Source organism: Pseudorasbora parva, chromosome 15 (assembly GCF_024679245.1).
Source record: "Pseudorasbora parva isolate DD20220531a chromosome 15, ASM2467924v1, whole genome shotgun sequence".
Taxonomy (NCBI): domain Eukaryota; kingdom Metazoa; phylum Chordata; class Actinopteri; order Cypriniformes; family Gobionidae; genus Pseudorasbora; species Pseudorasbora parva.
In genome coordinates this window covers 38721737-38745448 of record NC_090186.1, presented here as the reverse complement: position 1 = coordinate 38745448, position 23712 = coordinate 38721737, and the positions used below count along the sequence as shown (strand labels likewise).

Genomic DNA, 23712 nt, shown 5'->3' with positions numbered 1-23712 from the left:
GTTTTAAAATCTATTTAAAAAATCGTAAACTGTAATACAATTTTACAAAATTACTTTACTGTATCATCAAAAACATACAAAATCTTTTACAGTTTCTCAAAGATTTTTTTATGCAGTCTACTGATCATCAAGATCAAAATATTCAAACTCATGGATAAACTGGATATTTACCTTATTCCAGGTCTGCTGTGGTTATTGATGCCTTCTCTGTGTGTTTGTGTCTGTAGGATGGGTTGGTAAAGGCTAACATGGAGAAGCTGACTTTTTATGCCCTGTCAGCTCCAGAGAAGTTGGATCGGATCGGGGCGTACCTGTCTGAGAGACTGTCCCGTGATGTAGCTAGACACCGTTATGGGTACTGAAACTCATAAGCCTCATCTGAGACATCCCATCTTGTGTTTTGTAAAAAAAGACTATTTTTCTTTCTCCTGTTCCTCCTGCTGGTATTCAGTGTGTGTTTGTCTCTTCAGGTATGTGTGTATTGCAATGGAAGCCCTCGACCAGCTGTTAATGGCTTGCCACTGTCAAAGTATTAACCTGTTTGTGGAGAGTTTCCTGAAGATGGTGCGAAAACTCCTGGAGGCTGACAAGCCCAACCTGCAAATCCTGGGAACAAACTCAGTATGTACACACTATTGCTTCAGTCACTTGCTCTTCATTTCCATAAAATGTGTTTTACAAAATCCTTATGCAGTAATCTCAAATATATATATATATATATATATATATATATATATATATATATATATATATATATATATATATATATATATATATATATATATATACCCATATATACCCATCTATATATATATATATATATATACATGCACACAGTGGGTACGGGAAGTATACAGACCCCTTCACTCTTTGTTATATTGCAGTCATTTGCTTAAATCATTTAGGTTTATTTTGTTTAATCATTAATGTACACACAGCACCCCATATTGACAGAAATGTTGACATTTTTGCAGATTTATTAAAAAAGAAAAACTATTATGAATTATCACATGGTCCTAAGTATTCAGACCCTTTGCTGTGACACTCATATATTTATCTCAGGTGCTGTCCATTTCTTCTGATCATCCTTGAGATGGTTCTAAAACTTTATTTGAGTCCAGCTGTGTTTGATTATACTTGGACTTTGATTGGACTTGATTAGGCTTTTTTGAAATGTTTTGTAACTTTGGCTAGATCTGTGCCTTGCCACAATTCTGTCTCTGAGCTCTTCAGGCAGTTCCTTTGACCTCATGATTCTCATTTGCTCTGACATGCACTGTGGGCTGTAAGGTCTTATATAGACAGGTGTGTGGCTTAACTAATAAAGTCCAATCAGTATAATCAAACACAGCTGGACTCAAATGAAGGTGTAGAACCATCTCAAGGATGATCCGAAGAAATGGACAGCACAGAGTTAAATATATGAGTGTCACAGCAAAGGGTCTGAATACTTAGAAGCATGTGATATTTCAGTGTTTCTTTTTTAATAAATCTGCAAAAATGTCAACAAGTCTGTGTTTTTCTGTCAATATGGGGTGCTATGTGTACATTAATGAGAAAAAAACGAACTTAAATTATTTTAGCAAATGGCTGCAATATAACAGAGTGAAAAATTTAAGGGGGTCTGAATACTTTCCGTACCCACTGTATATACTTTTACTTTATTACTGATAAACATTACAAATGGGCCACAAACACACACAGTGCAGTGCATCCAACTAAATGCAATAAAGAAATAGAAATAAAATCAGACATGAATATAGATCAAAATGAGTAATCTATGAAATTGAACATACACCCACATATACAACATATTAAATGCAGTGTTTAAACTCAGTGTGACTAACCCATTTTATTTTATTCTGTATCATCCAGAACCACCTTAGCTACTGCACACTGCAGATATCATCATATAAAAGCCACATATAAAAGCCTTTTTTAAACTGATTTAATTCTCAGTGGCATTTCACAATGACCTTATTTACCTGGAAATGCTTTAGGACAGAGATGTTAGTCAGAACCGCTCCCACATCTGTTCTCTGAAGGGTCATTGGGTTCTGCAAAGGCTGCAGCACATAATATTAAGAAGGAAATGAAGTCTAGAGTTTATGCAATTATTCATTAACTACAGATTTAATATGCAAGCGCTAGTTTAAAATGAGTCATTAAATCATCTATGTGACTAGGTCTCATCCATCAATTTTCTACCATTTCTATAATAAGGCATTTTTTTGTGTTTAATTCATGACCTCAGTGATCTTCAGTCAAAATAGCTAAATCCATAAATAACCTAAAACCTGTCAAATGAAAGGAGATTGGGTTCCCTTTTTAATCTGAGACATACAAAGGTTCCAGGCTAACATTTGAGAGCAGTGGCACCACCATCACTAAGTTCTACATATGGTGGTGCCAGCACCTGACCTACAGCTTCAGTGATGATAAAAGGAGCTCCCTTTACTAGTTTTCTTTGAAATTCAGCCACAATTCAAAGAAAAGTTTTTGTTTTTCGTGAGAATTTGTGACTTCATACTGCTTTCCATGCATTAGGGGAATGGAAATGGCTAATAAGTCAATAAGTGCTCCTAGCCTCTGCCGCCAACTTCTAGTTATAGCGGTAGTTTCGTGTCTCTCTTTTTTATAGAAGTTAAAGTGCTTGTTTGACACAAAGTGTTCATTTTCCCACACTGTTAAACTTTTAGTTTTACAAATCATCACATTAAAAATAAATCACATTAAAATTGGACTAATTTAGAGCTTTGAAGTGAAAAAGTGTGAAGCCCTTGATAAGTGCTTGAATTCCACTCTCAAAAGGTTGTAGGAACCCTGAGTAAAAAAAAAAAAACACAAAAAAAAAACTATTTCTGTCACAATACCATGTGGTGCTACTACATTAAATCCATGGTGATTGTTTATGATTTGTGAACTGAAACCCCTTAACTTCGTTCATGGCACAGTGTTTCTCCTGGTTTCCACTTTGGCGCTGTTTGTTCTGATATCTATGGTTTATAACAAATAATTCTGCACCGAACGCTTCCCACTAGATCTCGCAGTAGCATTGTTATTAAATCAGTAGGAAATTCAAACGCTTTCTCACTGGATCTCTCAGCGCTGTGTAGTAACGGTGTCCTGTGATCGAGATCGGCCTGTATAGGCTATGAGCTCATGCTGCGCTGTCTATTATTGCTCCGAGCTGATAAACGGTCCATGCAGTGCAGCACAAACTAGTTGGTTCCGTGCCACATTTTGTTTCGTTTGCCGTCCGATGTTTCTCATATGTAACAGAAATGGCAGCTGTTATTAGTTGACCACCGTGGTGGTGGCACCAGTGCATCGCACCGGTTGGAAAAAAGGTTGTGAAATGTGTTCTTTTGTTCGCAGTCTGTTCACAGTAAGACTTTGTACGTTCAAATATGAATATAAATGCAAATATGTGAATCTGTAAAATTGTATGTGAATATAATATATCATAAATGGTTAAATAACATTAACATTTAACAACAGCTAAGTATTTAAATGTCCATAAAATTATGACCCTGTCCTTACCTTAAAATAATGTAACAGTGTTTTCAAAAAAACTTGTATTGTCATGTAATGATGAGGAGGTTGACTGGGGTTAATATAGAACAAAATATCACATTAACATTTAATCTTTGATAATACTGTCTCATAATCACGCACTAGCTTGTCCTGGGTATAGCCGCATTTACAGTCTTTTGAAGGAAATGGGGTTTTAACCTGATTTGACTTTGGTTTGCCTGGTTATGTAATTAATTTATTTCTTTTGATTGATTTGCTCTCGTTTTTCAGTTTGTGAAGTTTGCTAACATCGAGGAGGACACTCCCTCGTATCACCGCAGTTATGATTTCTTCGTGTCACGATTTAGCGAGATGTGCCATTCCAGCTATGAGGACCCTGACATCCGCACCAAGTGAGAAAACACACATGCACATGTTTAAATCTGTGCATTCAATCTAGATCGAAGAGCATTACCATCTATAAGTTGAATGTTCAGGGTCATGTGCTTCTAGTTACCGTAATTCCTCAAATAAAGACCGGGGCCTTTATTTACCTGAACTGCCGATGGGAACCGGCTTTTATTTAAAGCAGGCTTTTATTAGGGGCAGGCCTGTATTTCTAATTCCATCTGTTTGAAATATAATTGCTTTATGTAAACCGTTTTCAATTTAAAGTGATCGTTCCAGTGGACAAATATAATTGATTTTTTAAAGAAACATTTGCAAAAATATACAACAAAAAAATACACATTTTTTGTAATTCTGCGCGCAGCTCTGCATCCGAAGATGAACGAGTTCTCAGCGAATCTAGCCAAGCATGACGTCTCATCACACCGGCCCCCAGTTTGCACATACAAATTAGGTGCTTATATTTACTGAATGAGCCTACAAAAGCAGAAATAAGCCATTTTAAATAAAGATCCAGGTTTAAGCAAATAAATAAATAAATGACGACATTAAAGTTTAGTGAAATTAGGAAATATTTAAGAGATTGTTCATTTAGTGCATATTTTGTTCTCATGTCACAAGTAGGCTAATAATATCAAGCCAAGGTTTACTGAGTTTTACACGATTCTTTTGTAGTGTGGTTTTTGGTGAAATGTACTAAAATAAATATCATCACCTGTGTACGTTAGCCCACTACTTCTCGATGCGTTGGTTTATAGAACAATTACTCCGAATCGCCCTCTGTCGATTCAAAGAATAGCACAACGGCGAGCGCGTCAAGTATAAACACCTCGTACGTTTGGGGAGGAGCGCGCGCAGTCAGCGGAGGCTCGCGCAGCGGAGACAGGTGAAAGTATAAACAAGGCGTGAGACCCGGAGCTGAGATTAGAGGCTTGGGTGCGACACCCTTAAGACATAAAAGAGACAAGAGGCTAATATTAGGTGCGTCTTAATCAGCTCCCTAGTTCAGTAGTCAGGGCACTGATCAGGACATACCGGTAAGTCAATGAGCTGACTCCCTGATCAGTGCCCTGACTACTGACGGAGCAGATTGAGGCGCACACATTGTGAAGATCGATATCTGTAGCCTGCCTTACACAGCATTTTCACAGCCGTCGCATCTGTCCTAGACTACAGTAGCCTATTTAAAATGGCACATGCATCCGTTATATTCTCTATTTAATTTACAAAGCAATCCCTGTAAAGTTTTTAGGTTAACTATAGAAGAGACAAGGATTAGCATGTCGCACTGGCATGACTCGCATCGGGGCGCGTGGCATCAGGATGGTTTCGCATTAAATTAACGTTTCCACTCAGTTTCCCCCGGCCTTTATTTGAGACCGGCCTTTATTTGTTCGTGCTGATGCCCCCGGCCACTATCAGAGGCCCGGTGTTTAATTGACTAGAGGCTTTTATTTGAGGAAATACGGTATTTTACCTAAACATAACAGTCTGTTATGCTGCTTTACAGGTGCTGGTCATATAATTAGAATATCATCAAAAATGTGATTTATTTAACTAATTCCATTCAAAAAGTGCAACTTGTATATTATGCATTCATTACACACAGACTGACAGACTCACTCTTTGTGAATCTCAACCACATTTTTGAATGGGTTTTGTTTCACAATCCTCTCCAGGGTGCGGTTATCTCTAGTCCATGTACACTTTTTTCTACCACATCTTTTCCTTTCCTTCGCCTCTCTATTAATGTGCTTGGACTCAGAGCTCCGTGAACAGCCAGCCTCTTTTGCTATGACCTTTTGTGTCTTGCCTACCTTGTGCTAGGTGTCAATGATTGTCTTTTGGACAACTGTCAAGTCAGAAGTCTTCCCCATGATGGTGTAACCTGCAGAACTAGACTGAGACCATTTAAAGGCCTTTGCAGGTGTTTTGAGTTAGCTGATTAGAGTGTGGCTCCAGGTGTCTTCAATATTGAACCTTTTCACAATATTCTAATTTTCTGAGATACTGAATTTGGGATTTTTCTTAGTTGTCAGTTATAATCATCAAAATTAAAAGTAATAAACATTTGAAATATATCAGTCTGTGTGTAATGAATGAATATAATATTTTAAAAAATCACTTTTTGAATGGAATTAGTTAAATAAATCAACTTTTTGATGATATTCTAGTTATATTACCTGCACCTGTATATTGCAAATTGGTATTTGTTATCATATTACTTGAATGTATTATCATAAACATACTTTTTTGTAGCACAAATATTTTTACCATTTACTGCACTTTTTTATTCTTCTAGTTATTTGCCTATAGCAGAGCTAATGAATCGGAAGTCTTGCACATCCACAGAAAATGACTTATTTCCACATTGAAAATTAAGGTGGATACACATGTTTTTCCCAACTAACTGAGTACTTCCTAATCTCAGAATCCGAATGGCTGGCATTAAAGGTCTACAGGGAGTAGTAAGGAAAACCGTAAACGATGAGTTGCAGGCGAATATCTGGGACCCTCAGCACATGGACAAGATTGTTCCCTCGCTGCTCTTCAATCTGCAGTCTGGTGAAGGCACAGAGAGGTGAGTGTTGGACTTCAACTGGCTTATAATTGACTCCTATGGGACATACATTTGTCTTCAAGAGACACTTGGCTGCTCTCAAAAATTAATACTCCATTGTGCCGCATTATTTACATTTACTAATTAAATATCATACAATTAGAAATCCGCTAATATAATCTTTTACGGCTGGCTCGCAAGAATCGAGACAATGAATAAAATAGAAAAAGGATAAGGAAAAGAAAAAGAAAGCAAAACAAACAACTGAAAAAGGAAAAAAATGACATTAGGAGGGGCTCCACCAGGGCATGATGGAGAAAAATAAACCTTGGGAGAAACCAGACTCAGTCGGGGTGCCAGTTCTCCTCTGGCCTATTAACACACCGTGTATGATTATTATTCTGGCAACCTTACAGGTCAGAATTCATATTAGATCGGAAAGATTAAACATTTCTGGGTATCGCGCAAGAGTTATTGAGGATGGCGCGTCGATTACACAAGAATATGAATATTTGAAAAATAGGAGTCGTCACGCTGGAGATGGGTTTATTGAGGATGATGTGCCGGTGAGGCAAATTTAGGAGACACTCCAGGATGCATTGGTCATGTCCATGCGCAGGTCTACCATCTGATCTCCGGACATGGCCTGGATCCGGCCGACTGCAGTAAACCTTGGGATAAACAGAGAGACTAACATTAGTGTAGATGCCACTCTTTTTATGATGTAACGAGTAGAGCATTACAATAATCTAGCCTTGAACTCATGAACGCTTGTACAAACTGTTCTGCATTTAACATTGAAAGTATGTGCTGTCATTTAGATATATTTTTAAGGTGGTAGAATGCAGTTTTACAGATGCTAGAAACGTGGCTTTTAAATGAAAGATTGGTATCAAAGAGCACACCCAGGTTCCTCACTGATGACGAGGGCTTTACAAAGCAGTCATCAAGTGTTAGATAGTATTCTAGGTTACTACTTGTAGGGCTTTTCTGTCCAATAATTTAAAATTCAGTTTTATCGGAATAACAGTTTTATCTGATTAAAACGCAGGAAATTACTATTCATCCAATATTCAACCAATTTTTTATATCAGCTATGCATTCCGTTAATCTTGTGAATTGGCAAGTTTCGTATGAATAAATATAGAGCTGGGTATCGTCAGCATAACAATGAAAACTAACGGCATGCTTCCTAATGATATCCCCCAGTGGTAGCATATACAGGGTGAAAAGCAACGGTCCTAACACTGAGCCTTGCGGTACTCCGTACTGAACTTGTGATCGATGTGACATCTCTTCATTTACTGCTACAAACTGATAACGGTCAGATATATACAATTTAAACCATGCCAATGCAATTCCACTAATGCCAACATCACTTTCAGTCTTTTCAAAAGAAGGTTGTGATCGATAGTATCGAATGCAGCGCTAAGATCGAGTAATACTAATAGAGAGATACAACCACGATCAGATGATCGTGAGAACTAGCCCTTTAATAATACTAAGCAGAGGATCTATGACCTCTGGAAGCATCTTTTTTAATAGCCTAGTCGGTATAGTGTCAAGCATACATGTTGTTGATTTTGATGATTTAACAAGTTTAGTCAATTCTTCTCCTCCTATAGCAGGGAATGAGTGTAATTTTTCCTCAGTGACACTACAGTGCTCTGTCAGAAGTGATACTGTAGTAGACGGCTGCATGGTTATATTCCTAATATTATCAATCTTACTAGTAAAGCAGTTCATAAAGTCATTGCTGTGCTGTTTACAAACATCAGAAGTTGAAGCTTTTTATTTATTTTTATTTAGCCACTGTATCGAATAAATAGGGTTGTGTTTGTTTTCTTCTAAAAGAGTTGAGAAATAAGCAGATCTAGCACTTTTTATGCCCTTTCTGTATGCAATCATGTTCTCTTTCCACAAAAGGGCCAGAGTGTGCTCATTGTACTACGGCGTTGCAAATGACACTGGGTTTTATAACAAATCTGTATAAAAATGATATTTTAAATGTCTCATCCAGTAATCACCTATTATCCGGATAGGTTCAGCCACTAAGCCCGATCCATTTCTAGGACCATTTCATGCAAACTGCCATTCTGTGGGGGTGAGAAGCAGCATTTTGCTATATTTGCAGCTACAATCAGATTCCTACAAGGCATCTAAAAAGACCACCTGTTAAATTTGACATATAATCCTATGGGACTGCTGACTCAACTCTGAGCCAAGTGGTTGGTTGGAAAGAAACAAACAAAAATGGAAAAGAAGCTAAGGACAAGCTAGGCCTGAGGCCGCAATTATGTTAGGATAACTCTAGTGATCATGTGATCATCTATTGTTTTCTTTGACTACTAATCATATTTTAATGGCTTTTCTTTTAATGTTACTAGTCAACAGTTTTAAAAAGACATTTCAATAGTCAGTCAAATATTAAACTCCTACACCCTATTAAATTCCATGGTTTTCTGTATCGGGACAATAATACAAAATAAAATAAAAACATCTGTTCCTTGTCAGGTTTTAATTTGGAAAATAAACCCTCAGATGAACAACAACACATGACATATCACACCATATCATTATTTATTTAGCAAAAAAAAAAAGCTCAAATGGAAAATCCATGGGTGAAAAAGTTAGGACACCCTTACTATTAACATAAAATTAAGAGTGTAAGAGCGCATCACATGATCCTTCAGAAATCATTCTAATATTCTGATTTAGTGCTCAAGACTTATTTATTATTATCAATGTTGAAAAAAGTTGTGCTGCCTAATATGAAGCAGAATTTAAAGTTTATTTGATGAATAGGATATTTAAAAGAGCAGCATTTATTATAACTTGAATTAGGGTTAGGAATACCGTTGATTTTCACACATCAGTTTTCTGTTGATACGTAAGGTTGTAGTATTTGAAACCATAACTGACCTACAGCTACACCACACAAAATGTGAGTGACACGTTGCGAGACGTCAAACTAAATCAATGCTATTATAATCCACAAAGACCAGTCACTGTTGATTTGCCCCCTACGCAGCCATAATTACACCGCAGGAGGAGACTTTAATTGCCCCTTTCTGCTGTTTGGTATGTGCTAACTGCCGTTTGATGTAAAGGGCAGCTGATAATTAACTCGTCCTGTCAGATGTGCACATTTCAGATGGGCAGACCAGCAAGTCTTGGTTACTGCAGGCACAGCAGTGGACTAAAAAACTGTTTGTTTCTTGTAAACTAAACAGTCCAGCATCCTTCTGGATGTGTGGCAAGAGGCTTTTAGCTGAAGTGAGAAGAGTTTCTGCAGATTTAGACAGTCTTCATGCGGTTATATAACCGAGGTACCGTGAGCCGAGCAGCAGGCTGAATGACAGCAGGGTGTGTGAGGGCAGAGGAACAGTGTGATTAATTAATGATGAGACGAACCCTGTGAGACCCTCTGCTCCTTTTCTGACACACATAGGAAGTATTTCTTTATATGACGTATTGTCAGACTTTCGGAGTCCTTAATTACACAAAAAGTATTTTCTTAATTTCTAATTTCTCTAAAATAAAAATCAGAATGTACTTAAAATACATTTTCTTGGGAAGAAAAATATGTACAACGACTTGATATAATTAATGTAGAGTATATAACTATCTTCTTGTTATGACTCATGTTATATATAACTCAGCTGAACATAGTTAATATTTAACTTCAGGAATTTACTTCAGAAGCAAATCATGTATGATTAAAAAAACATGTATCTTAAATAGGTTTGGAGATAAGCCAGTAATAATAAGGTCATTTTACGCAAGTCTTAAAATTACAGTATCAAATACAGACAAATTAATTTTACCAGTTAAAATGTCTAAATTATGAGATTTTTAAGGCAAGAATATTTGACTAACAAGAACCCAAGCTCTTTTTTAATTCTCATTTGAGAAGAGCTGAAAACTAAAAGCCTCCCTCTCTTTCTGTCTCCTGTGCAGTCGCTCTCCCTCCCCGCTGCAGGCCAGTGAGAAGGAGAAAGAAAGCCCAGCCGAGCTGACGGAGCGCTGCTTTCGGGAGCTGCTGGGCCGTGCTGCCTATGGCAACATCAAGAACGCAGTCACCCCTGTGCTTATGTAAGAGATCCGCCACATATCACGCCTGTCAGATTAGGTTACAAAATGATGTGAATATCAATTTTTTAAATGTATGCTGGTATGAGACCATTTGTTAGCAGACGTCAGTTATGTAATTTACAGCATTGTGGTGGCAGAAAAAACAGTGGTAAGAAGTGGAGAAAAGTGGGCAAAATACACAGAATAAGAGAAAAAATGCCTTGTTGTGTCTTTGGATGTCAGACATGGAATGCAAAAAAGATGGCCTTCACATTTATAGAATACTGTCGTTGAAGACGCTCTGTGAAGCTAAACACAGGGATTTATGGTCACAAGCCTCAGACTAGAGTCTAGACTGTGACCCGTGATGATTAATTTCAATTGATCTACATAATATTCACATATGCAGTTCAAAGTGCCATAATAACTTTACACTTAAAGCATGAAATAATTAAACCTCTTTAATTATAATAATTATGTATCAGAAATAACTCAGAAATAACTAATAATTATGACTCTTTTCTTGTAATTGTCAATATTGCAATTCTGAGGGGAACAAGTCAGAATTAGGGAATATAAACCTGTAATTCTGAGGGGGAAAAGACAGTATCGAGTTTATATTGTGCAATTCTGGTATTTAAAAAAAAAATAGAATTATGAGATGTACACTTGGAAATGCAAGAAAAATGTCAAAAGCTCGATAGATAAACTTGAAATTAACTTTTTATTATTTTATTACGTGGCTTTTTAATAGAGTGGTGCAGGTTTGACGTCACTTTGTTGGCCATCGCACTGGTTTCCCTCGATAAAAACCAAATAGGATTTTCCCATGGCCTTTTTTTGGTCTTCACAAAAAACAAGCACTGTGATCAACAACAGTTTATGATACTTGCACGTTTTGTCCATCAAGATAATTATCAAAGATGAATGCAACTTTTATGAATTTTGAAGCCCAAATACAGTCAACGGAAGTAAAAAGCTAAAGGTAGTTTATAAATGAACTACTCCACGGTCCCACGAATTCAACATCACCATCACTAAGCTTCTGACAGCTCTTTCAAATTTTTATCTCAAAACATTTTCCCAGAGTATTTGAGGTAAAATCGTTTATAAGAGGACAATTATAAGCATAAAGAGGCTGTAAAAGCAGACTGAATTTTCCTTCAAATCTCCCAGACAGCCTCTGTAGTCACATTTAGCCACTTGTTAGCAAACACCCTTTTTACACATTACTTCAACTTCAAAAAATGTGGGGTAATACTGATGTATTTTATGTATTAGAATAAAACATGAAAGTGTCTTGAGCTTGCGTTCACCCCAGAACTTATTTCAGCCATTTAACCAAAAACCCATTCAAAAAAACATTGGCTTAAGGACGATGGAACCGGAAGTGCTAAAATGCAAACTTGTTTCAGCGTTTTGGCCTACAACGTGAAACCTGCACCACTATAGAGTGCTTCTGCAGAACTGTCATTTTCTGCCATTATAATTTGTTTCTGCCAAGATTTAGTCAATTTTTCTTTATACTCCTAGTCTCTTAATGTTGGCATATTGATTAAAAGTAACTCAAGAATATTTAAAACTCATCTCAGCTCTGGAGTATTTATGAGTTCATAATTAATCTCACTGCGGGTGGAGCGAATCTCATTTTTCAGTCGCTTTTGGCTTCATTTCTCTAGCTCAAGCTCTCTCGGTTCTCTCACCGCAGGCATCTTGATAATCACTGTCTGTGGGAAGGCAAAACATTTGCAGTGCGCTGCTTTAAGATCATCATGTACTCCATTCAGGTGAGTTCAGTCCTGTTTTTAAACGAGACAAGAATCTAAACTTTAATAATAAAAAAGAATAAATGTAAGAAAAATGTGAACATTTATGTGTATTTTATAATATTATTATTTGTAGTGGCACAGAAATTACACTTTTAAGGTTAAGTAAAAAATTATATATTTTAATCTTGGGGGCTGAACAATTCACTTAAGATATTAAAAACTTTTCAGCACCAGTAAGTACCAAAAATTGTCATCACACACTCAGTAGTTTTACTTTATATTTCTGTTATTATTTTTGCAATTTTGTTATGATTATTATGATTATGGTAGTAATGATTATTAGTGATGCAAAGATTATTATTTTATTTACTTTTATACATTACATTTATACATTTTTAATATAGATTTTAACCTGGTCATTTAAATCTCTCTTCTTTGTTTCCATCCCTTTAGTCTCAGCATTCTCATCTTGTCATCCAGCAGCTCTTGGGCCATTTAGATGCCAACAGTAAGAGCTCAGCCACAGTGCGTGCTGGGATAGTGGAGGTCCTTCTGGAGGCGGCTGCTATTGCCGCCAGTGGCTCTGTTGGTGGGTTTGGATTTACAATACCAGTTAATTTGAATCACGATCATAATTATACTAAACATTAAGTAGTGTAGCCAGTATAAAGCTCATTGCACAGTAACAGAGTGGTGTCTTATAAATCTTTATGCACAAGCTATAACATGTATCACATATTTCATGCCTATGCTCAGTTTCTGGGTCACTCTTCCCCAGACGTTAAGCTGCTCTCCTGGGAGAACAGAAGTGTGACATTGCCTCTGACCCAATCTAGATTTCAGCCAATAAAATACATTTTATAGCCCGACTCTCTTCTCTGTCGTCAAGTCAGTGCTCACACCTAATGTCCCATGCGAAGGCCTTCTCACACTTCTTCTGGCAGCAGCGCTGCTGACCTACGGGGGCGGCACCACCTGCAGCTCTAGTACTGATTCATTGCATCCGATTTATTTTTGTGAATCATGTCCTTTGGACATTTTGGAGATTTAAATGAACATTTGATTAATTTGCTTACACACACACACACACAAACACACACGCGCACGCACGCACGCATGCACACACACACGCACACACACACTTATATACATACATATAAAACGGTTAGCATTTATGTATAATTTATGTACAGTAGATATTATTTTAATTATATTATATTGTATTAATTGTAGTGGCACAGAAATTACACTTTTAAGGTTAAGTAAAAAAATGTAAATGTAATATTTTATTTTTGGGGTGCTTCTCAGCACCAACCAATATAATTGTTTATATATATAATATTGGTTTATATTGCCCCCCATTAATATTGTAGCACATGTCAGTAGTGGCATGTAACTTATAGTTATATTCTTGAATGTGCCAATGAACATCGTGATCGTGTGCAATACATTTTTCTTGCTTGTGCTAACTGACACCATGAGACAGGAGAGACTCCCGGACATTGCAGTAAGCTACTGAACATTGAACTGGACATTCATGTGGATTTGGATAAAGCAGTTAATTGCTCTGATGTCATACATGTGGATGCGTTTAGCCCTTCACAGTGGTGTAGGCACACAAGGCATATTACATTATTATTATTACTATTATTATTATTAGGCTACTTTTATTATTACATTTAATATTACAATTAATTTGCTTTGCAATAAATTCATAGCGCATCACTGAATAACCCGAGGATTGTAAAAGATTTGTTGGGTTAGCTTACTCCGCGTTTCAAAAACACCTTGTTTAACACAAAGGATTTCTCCATCTCTCATCGTCTCTTAGAGAATATGCGCATCAGGTTAATGCAGTGTCAGATGGCAAAAGCTCGGTCAGTTTTTATTTTCAGTTTCTGTAGTGAATAATTAAATGGCGTTGAGACTTCTTTACCATCATAACTCTCATGCTAAATTTGCACAATCGGATATGATATCCACTGGTTTGCCTCCGGTTTAAAATTGAAATATTTTCAATATTGCGACGTGGCGTTTTTCTGTTCAGTTGCTCGTAAAATGATGGACAAGGATTCATATTTTGTGCATATAATTTCCTGTGATAATACAGTTAAGTAAATTAGTAAATAAACAAGTAACAAGCAAACTTACTCATTTGCTTAACATTTCTGCAAATAATTTACTGATGCAGGTACAAATATACTTTTTCTATAATATATGTATGGCCTATATAATATAATTTTGTTTTATTAGTATGTAATAAATAGTATACTTTTGCATCACTACCATCACCAAACAGAATTGCAAAATGAAAAAAAAATTGATAGCACAGTTAAATATTTTGCTGTTTGAAAACTATGTTTTTACTGAAACTTATAATCACTTTGCATATTGTTTTGATTATTAAAAGAATGGGTTAAAAACAATTAGTTTTGACACCAATAGTTCAGCTGTACTGATTTAGTCTGCTCAGCTGAAGTAGAAAAAAAGTGGCTGCATATAATATTAATGTGTGTCATATTATAATTAACTAATCATTATAATATTAGCACCATATGCACATTTTTCGTTGCTTATTTTAGGCCCCACAGTGCTGGAGGTGTTCAACACGCTGCTCCGGCATCTGAGGCTCAGTGTGGACTATGAACTCACAGGATCCTACGACTGCACAAACATCGGCACCAAGATCATCAAGGAGCACGAAGAGAGGCAGCTACAGGAAGCCGTCATCAGGACTATCGGTATGTTTGTGGGCATAATACGACTGTAATACGATTTTACTGTCGTCTTTATTTTGTTTATTCCTCATTACTATGATCTGTGTCTTTTTTGAAATCAGGCTCATTTGCAAACACGTTACCCACGTATCAGCGCTCAGAAGTGATGCTCTTCATCATGGGAAAGATCCCCATTCCAGGCATGCATCTCACACTACCCTCTACAGGCTCAGGGTGAGCACTGCAGCCACTACATACTTTTTACTAAAAAAAAAGTACTTTTTTCTACATTATTGTGTTAGATAAAATCATTTATATGAATACAATTTATATGTATACATGTATATAGCATATAAATCTTTTATTTTTTTCATGCTATTGCGGTAAATTTGTGGTAATAGTTTTTATTTTATTTTGGTAAAAGTCTTTCAGATCCATAAAGAACCAACTCGAACAGAATCTTTTAAAACGTAAATGTCTTTACTTTCCACATTTTTTGAGGTGACCATAATTTATTGTGTCTGTACTGCAGGCCTGAAGGCAACCGAATGATCCAAGTCATGCTGTTGAAGTCCTTGAGACAGGTAAAGTCTACCTTTTTGATGCCTCATGAAAGAGTATAACACCAAAGCAAAGATTGCACGCTGTAAAGATAAAGTTTATTTATTTTCTTTTTTTTCACTCTCCAGGTCACATGTGGTTTTAAGACAACTAACATGTTAACAGCTCTGCCCAACTCCTTTCTGGACCCATTGCTGTCATTTGCTCTGCTAGAGGATGCAGAAATTCGGCTGCTGGTGCTGGAAATTCTGGTCAGCCTCATCGATCGCCATGACAACCTCCCCAAGTTCTCCACCATCAGGTTAGTGTCTTTGTTGGATTTAGGTCTATGCTTTTAAACAAAGTCTCTTATGCTCACCAAGGCTACATTTATTTGATCAAAAATACAGTAAAACCAGTAATGATGTGAATTATTATTATCATTACAGTTTTCTATTTTAATACATTAAAATTTTTTATTTATTCCTGGTCATTATTACAGTATATACAATACTGTATATATATATTACAATATTTATTTTAATCAGTATTCTTTAAAAAATCAATCATTGTTACATTATAAATGTCTTTAAATCCTTGCTGAATAAAAAAAAAAATCTTACTGACCCCAATCTTTTGAATGGTAGTATATTGTGAAGATTCAGGGGACTGTAGTGGATATAATTGTAATTCATAAAATAAAATGTATGAAACAAAGGGTAAATGAAACAATAATAACTTGCACTTTTCTCTGTCCATTGACAACCTTTTGGATAAAATCAAACTCCTTTCCACTGAATATTTAGTTTCAATAAAAATTTAAAAGTCACATTACAGTTAAATGCATTAACTGGTTTTTCATTAAGGTGATTTGACATTCAGAATCTCAATTTGTACTTTTTACTATGTCTTTACTAGTTTTTGTATGGTTTCATGTGTCACTTTGTCTCGATGCAGTATCATCTCTGATATCTCTGTGCTTAAACTCAAAGTGGACAAGTGCTCACGTCAAGACAACCTCTTCATGAAGAAGGTACAGCATCATTATCATTATTCTGATCTTAAAGGGTTAATTCCTCACCCCAGAGGGTTAAATACTCACCCTCAAGCCATCCTAGGTGTATATGACATTCTTCTTTCAGATGAACACGATCAGAGTTATATTAAAAATTTCTTGGCTCTTCCAAGTTTTATAATTGCAGTGAATGTTGCTAGTTTTTGAAGTCCATAAAAGTGCATCTATCCATCACGGATTGCCTTCCGTATTCAAATTACGGAAAAAGTGTAGTGCCTCCAACACTTCAAAATGCTACGTCTGACGAGCATAACTGGTGTGCAGTGGTGTCAGACGTAGCATAAGCATTTTGAATTGTGAGAGGCACTACACTTTTACCTTTAGTTGAATGCGGAAGGCGATACGCTGGAAGCTAGATGATTTACTTTATAAAGTTTTAAATAGGGATATTTTTCTTACACAAACGCATCGATCCTCTTCAAAAGACCTTTATTAACCCCCCGGAGTCGCGTGGAGCAGTATCCGTGATGGATAGTTTTATGGACTTCAAAAAACGATGCAACAGTCACTGCCATTTTAAAGCTTGGGAGAGCCAAGACATTTTTTATATAACTCTGATCGTGTTCATCTGAAAGAAGAATGTCATATACACCTAGGATGGCTTGCGGGTGAGTAAACCATGGGCTAATTTTCAGTTTTGGGTAAACTAACCCTTTAAGTCAGTGCTTCAGTTGGGTCTGCATTAGAGAATGCATGTATGTTACGAAGGGCTGATGTTGTATGACTGTGTTTTGATATCTCTGTGTTTAGCATGCACAGCATCTGTACAGACACATCTACCTGTGCAGTAAGGAAGAGAGCAGTGTGCAGCCTCACTTTGAGAAGCTTTACTCACTCCTGGCCCTCATCAGCATGGAGCTGGCCAATGAAGAGGTGGTGGTGGACCTTATCCGTGTAGCGCTCGCTCTACAGGTCTGTTTCTACTCCTAAACACTGACAATTTAGATGTATGTTTTGTGTTCAGTTTACATTCTCAAATCTCAGTCTAAAGTATTTCAGTCTAAAGTATTTCAGTCTAAAGTATTTTAGTCTGATTTCAACAATCCAACAAGGCAGCATTATATGTTACCCTAATCCATTAGACATTGGTTTCAGTGTTTCTTGTCATCCTGTGTTACTTTACGTCCAGGACTTGGCTCTGAGCAGTGAGGAGGAGTTACCGGTGTATAACCGCTGTGCTGTTCATGCCCTGTCCTCTGCTTACCTCAATCTCATCAGTCAGCTCACCACCGTTCCAGCATTCTGCCAGCACGTTCATGAGGTCAGTGCCATATAGAAGCTGAGCACAACCACTAGCTCTGTAGTCACAAACAAGTTTTTTCCTCAGCTGTATTGCATAACAATTTTATATTAATAAAATCTATCAACCTTTTTGCAGGTGATTGAAATGAGACAAAAAGAAATTCCTTACCTGTTACCTGAGGATGTCTTCATTGAAACCCCAAAGTAAGTCAAACTGTTTAATGTTTTATGTTAAGTTCTATATTATTTGGAAAGGATGCGTTTAATTAATCAAAGGTGACAGCAGTGTTTTAACACATAGACTAATTTGTGGTGGGCCGCCACAGAATCAACACCGGCCGCCACATACTGCTTCGTCATTCATTTTTTTACGCTATTAAAATGACGCACGCATATTTGTTCAGCTGCATTTCCTTAGCTCTCACCCCGCCTCGTGTCTCACTGACACTCTCTCTCTTTCACTCACTGTCTCTCACACACTCTCACTCACACACTCTCTCACACACACACACACACATTCAAACAACAAATAGCGTTTTGCCGCACTTAGTGTGGCAAACATATATTTGTATTTATTTGACCAAAATACAGTAATATTTGAAAATAATTTTACAATTTAAAATAACTTCCTATATATGTGGGGGGTGGGGGGGTATATTAACGTTTTAAGATTTCACATTTAAAGAAATATAGTATTTGGCCATTAAGGTTAAAATAGAGAATTCCAATGCATAGAGACAAATTAGAGTCATTTTGTGGCCGGTAAAAATAATAATTTACATTTGAATACATGTTAGACATGGCCAAATACTATATTTCTTTAAATGTGAAATTTAAAAAAAATTAATAACACGTTTAAAACCCTCCCATATATATATATGAAATAATTTTAAAATGTAAAAATATTTTACAATATTATTGTAACTTGGTCAAATAAATAGAAATACATGTATTTAATTATTTATACTTATAAATGTATATTATATATTATAAGTCATGATTTCTTTGTCCTCCGTTGATTTCCCAGGATTCCGAAGACACTGGAGAAGCTGGAAGGAGAGGCGTTGTTCCAACAGGCCAAGATTACTGAGGTTCTTGGAGGGAGTGGCTACAACACTGAACGGCTAGCTACATCTTACGTCCCACAGTTTACAGGTGTATAAATGAGCGTTTTGTACCACATAATACTAGCCTGACAAGCCAGACCCACATCAAGATGTTTGGTCTGGAAACTAACCATTGACAGGGCTCAATCCGAGGGGCGGGTTAAACGGTTGTCTTTCAAACTCCCTCTGCACGCGATAGGATAGCGCTACACCAACCAGAGCAACGAAGGTGAAGCAGAGCTCGCTGACAGAGTAAACATTCGGCGTATCCGGTCGGCTAAACTCCGAACACATCTTCCCTTTTTAAGAATGACTTCAGTGCCGTTCTTTGTTCTTTTCTCAGAGAAAAGCTTAACTCCAAGTCTTCCAGAATCGCAGTCAAAGATGATTCGAAAGACCGCCGCCGTTCGCCAGTTTCTGTGTTTACTAGAAGCACGCAAACGCAACTCGGCCATCGTCATTATGGCCCCGCCCGCCGACTCTATACACGATGTGATTGGCCCGTCCAGATTGTGAGGAATACAGCTCAGAAGGGTATTGAGAGTTCCTAGACGACACTTGCGGGCAGATTAAATTTGCTGCCGCTAGGGTGCGTCTAGATTTCTAGGCTAACATAATACATCATGAAATATCAAAAATGTCCCTATTTTTTTTAGTTTAGTAGGTGTCTCTTTTATAAATGTTCCTTTTAGTCTTATTTTGCACCAATTATCATTGTGCAATCCCAATGAATAACCTGCTCTTCATTGTTTCCCACTGAATTTTCCCCCCTACTCAGAAACACATCACATGGCACACTCTAAATGCATTCAAATTCAAGTCTACTTTTTTTTTTTTTATTGTCAGTACTACATTAAACTACGTATAATGTTAAATATACGTAATGTATGGCAATGCAATAGTGTCACAATTGTTCTGTACATTGGCTTACTAGCAACAAATCCAAGCCTATTTATTTCCATCCCTAATGTAATTCCAAATTTAGCATTTTAATCAACAGAACATTTTTTGTTTACCTTTTACCATGTCTTGAAGTATCACAATAAAATCTTATTTTAAGTTCAGTATCCTGATATGCATTGAATCGTGACAAGGCTATCGTTACACCTAGTAGATAAGCAGCTACTCAGGCTATAACCAATGCAATCAAGGCATTTGCATAACAGATTAACTGATTAGCATCTAAAGTTCTTTCTGCTTATTAGCCAAATGACAGATATTGATTAAACAGTTGATTAATTCCTCCCTCTTTCCTTAGATGAGGACCGGCTTGCAAAGAGAAAAAGTGTTGGAGAAACAATATCTCTCCAGGTGGAGGTAGAGTCCAGAAACAGTCCAGAAAAAGAAGAGGTAAATTAAAGCATTCAACCCTTACAGATACATTTGGTTCGTTTAAAAAAAATTTTTTTACTGGTGACTTTTTTTTTATTGTGAAGACATTTTCAGAAATGTTCCATGTACAGATGTAGAAAATTAAGCCAACACATGTTTACCTAGTTCAATTTAAGAAGACAAAAAAGATGTCTATTGTTTTTAACAATAATTATTGCAGACTAATCCTCACCTAAAAAAAATTTAATTAAGAATTTGTAATACATATAATTTAATATCTAGTCTGCACCTAGGCATGCAGACGCTTCTTGTGAAAGAATGGGAGCTCAAGTCAATTCAAGCATAGTACCATGATAGGTTGCCATGATAAGTCCATTCGTAAAATGTCCTCACTAATAATTATGGCACGCTCAACTGTAAGTGGTATTATAACAAAGTTGAAGTAATTGGTAACAACAGCAACTCACCCACAAGGTGGTAGGCCATGTAAAATCAGAGTGGGGTCAGCACATGCTGAGGTGCACAGTGTGCTGCAACTTTCAATATGTCAATATGTGTGTGTGGCCTTCAGATTAGATCAAGAACAGTGTGTAGAGAGCTTCATGGAAAGGGTTTCCATAGCCGAGCAGCTCATCCAAGCCTTACATTACCAAGTGCAATGCAAAACGTCAGATGCAGTGGTGTAAAGGACGCCACCACTGGACTCTAGAGCAGTTGAGATGTGTTCTCTGGAGTGAAGAATCACGCTTCTTTGTTTGGTAATCCGATTTGTCTGGGTTTGGCGGTTGCCAGGAGAACGGTACTTGCCTAACTGCATTGTGCCAGGTGTAAATTTTGGTGGAGGGGGGGTTATGGTGTGTTTTTAAGTTAAGTGTTTTGTGCCTGGCCCCTTATTTTCAGTGAAATTAACTCTTAATGCTTTATCATACCAATACATTTTGGACAATTTCATGCTCTCAACGTTGTGGGAACAGTTTGGGGATGGCCACTTCCTGTTCCAATATGACTGCACAACAGTGCACAAAGCAAGGTACATAAAGGATGAGGATAAGGGAGTTTGATGTGGGGGAACTTGACTGAGTCCTGACCTCAACTTGAAAGAACATCTTTGGGATGAAGGTCAAGTCAGGCCTACTCATCCAGCATCAGTGCCTGACCTCATAAATGTGCTTCTAGAAGAATGGTCAAAAAATTCCCATGAACACACTTTTCTTAGAAAAGAAAAATGCTGTTGTACTGTAAGTGCAAAGGGTGGGCCAACTCCAAATTAGACCCAATGGAATGGAAGAATGGGATGCCATTAAAGTTCATGTGCATGTAAAGGCAGGCGATAGGAGGAAATATCCATTCTAACTCTTTAAAGGGGTGATTAATTGAGAAATCAACTTTCCCTTGAGCTTTTGATATATAAAAGGTCATGGTAATGTAAAAATATCCTCTAAGTTTTAGAGCTGAAATCTTCCTTGTTAGTCAAAGAAAAGCTTTTATAGACACCAGGCTCAGCAAACGATCTTGTGCTTCATTGTTACGTCATAGCTCTACGAAATACACCTATACAGCACATCTCATCCAGTATTCCCACCCACCGACTCATTGAGGTGATCGGCGCGCGCACGTGTGTGTGTGTGTGTGTGTGTGTGTGTGTGTGTGTGTGTGTGTGTGTGTGTGTGTGCGCTGTTCGCGCTTATATCGAACGATCGTCTAGGCTATGTGTAATATAAAAATAATAGTCCAATCAATTGCAGGTGGATGACAAATAAATAAAAAAATATCAACAAAAAAATATATTTGTTTGATAAAGACCTTTATGATCGAGAAAATCATTCCGGTTGCCACTTCTCCCTCAATCTCTCCCATCCCTCATGTGAACTGACAGGGAAGTTGAAGCTCATTAAATATTAAAATCTTATCCAATCCTAGCTGTGGGTGTTTATTTCTAAGTCTTAAGTGCAGCACGCCCATCAAAACCCAGCGTTTTGGAGAGAGCCTCAAAACCAGTGTATAAAATAGCCTTTTACTTTGGTTGTGATGTTTTTGAATGTAAAAACCACACAAACATCATTAGTTGACCTCAGACAACAGTATAATTTTTTTTTTAAAATCCAGTTCATGAGACCTTTAACCCAATTCTGCTTCTCTGTTTGTGATCAAACCATTTTAAGCCATTAAACTATTGGAAAGTTTTCAGTGATTTAATAGCGAGATAAATGGCGTGCTTAATTTCACGATAAGTGTGCAATTAATCGTGATTAATTATTTCAAATCAATGTATTATTTTAAATGCTTAAGAGTTGATAATTGGATCATGTCATTATTGCAGGGATTATATGCATATCTGTTAGATATGTTTCTAACAGATCTTGACTAAACACTGATACACCTCTTGATGGAAGTATTACAACATACATTTTTGGTCAAGACACTTTGTGAAGTCTCCTCCAGCACATCCCAAAGATTTTCAATGAATTTAAGATCTGGCAATTCATGTGTGAAAATGATTGTTCGTGTTCTCTCACAAAACTTGAGCCTGATGCATCTTGACATTGTCATCCTGGAATATGGCCATGATGTGTCTTCCTACATGGTTGTTTAAGAAATGAAAAGCTACACACTCCATCAACTAGGGTTAGAAGAACTGCTGCCAAACATATAACATGCTAAATACATAATGATCACTGCAAAAATTATCCAATCATACACACCTAAGCATTTGCCTATTTAAATCCAAACAGCAACTCTTTTTGGGCCAGACAATGTATATATTAATATATTTTTATTAAATAATTATTACTTTAATGCATTTTCATTTTAAAAATAAATAACCCAAATAGAAGATATAGCTGGCATCTGGGAACAGTATAATTCTGATGTATGTTTTCTTTCCCCTCAGAGAACACCAGCTGAAGAAATCACTTTTGAAACACTAAAAAACGCCATCGGTGGGTTGTTTTAATGAGAATTGAACTTTCTCTAAATTGTCTTTGCAGACATTTCCAGAACCTGCAATGATGTAATGTAATCATTATTTCTTTGTTAACTTTGTGTGTGTGTGTGTATTCTCCAGTGGACAGTGTAGGCGTGGAGGAACAGGAGAAGGAACGCAGGAGACAGGTGGTTGAGAAGTTCCAGAAGGCCCCCTTTGAGGAAATAGCTGCCCACTGTGGTGCCAGAGTGAGTTAACGCGTAGCGTTTCTACCTTTATTTCATGAAAATGTATTCCATTGTTGTCTTCTCTCACACTGATTAGCTCAATATTGTAATTTAGGGCTAATTCTTTTTCTTCTGTATCCTCCCAGGCTACAATGCTGCAGAGTAAACTTAATCAAATCTTTGAAATCACAATCAGGTAGGCTGCAGCACGGCTCATTTCAAA

General features: G+C 36.9%; 1 protein-coding gene across 4 annotated transcripts in view; it reads left to right on the top strand.

The window, feature by feature from the left end:
- efr3bb (EFR3 homolog Bb (S. cerevisiae)) overlaps nucleotides 1-23712 on the top strand; it is a 73692-nt gene that overhangs the window by 46745 nt on the left and 3235 nt on the right. For all 4 annotated transcript variants that reach the window (XM_067418019.1, XM_067418018.1, XM_067418017.1 and 1 more), the window contains 20 exons: nucleotides 228-355; nucleotides 471-621; nucleotides 3808-3929; nucleotides 6356-6505; nucleotides 10445-10579; nucleotides 12267-12345; nucleotides 12781-12916; nucleotides 14910-15068; nucleotides 15167-15278; nucleotides 15577-15628; nucleotides 15734-15906; nucleotides 16542-16617; nucleotides 17410-17571; nucleotides 17789-17920; nucleotides 18038-18105; nucleotides 18929-19056; nucleotides 20266-20357; nucleotides 23230-23278; nucleotides 23404-23510; nucleotides 23636-23685. In XM_067418019.1, coding sequence (XP_067274120.1) covers nucleotides 228-355; nucleotides 471-621; nucleotides 3808-3929; nucleotides 6356-6505; nucleotides 10445-10579; nucleotides 12267-12345; nucleotides 12781-12916; nucleotides 14910-15068; nucleotides 15167-15278; nucleotides 15577-15628; nucleotides 15734-15906; nucleotides 16542-16617; nucleotides 17410-17571; nucleotides 17789-17920; nucleotides 18038-18105; nucleotides 18929-19056; nucleotides 20266-20357; nucleotides 23230-23278; nucleotides 23404-23510; nucleotides 23636-23685 — 2261 coding nt within the window. The remainder of the gene's footprint in view (nucleotides 1-227; nucleotides 356-470; nucleotides 622-3807; nucleotides 3930-6355; nucleotides 6506-10444; nucleotides 10580-12266; nucleotides 12346-12780; nucleotides 12917-14909; nucleotides 15069-15166; nucleotides 15279-15576; nucleotides 15629-15733; nucleotides 15907-16541; nucleotides 16618-17409; nucleotides 17572-17788; nucleotides 17921-18037; nucleotides 18106-18928; nucleotides 19057-20265; nucleotides 20358-23229; nucleotides 23279-23403; nucleotides 23511-23635; nucleotides 23686-23712) is intronic.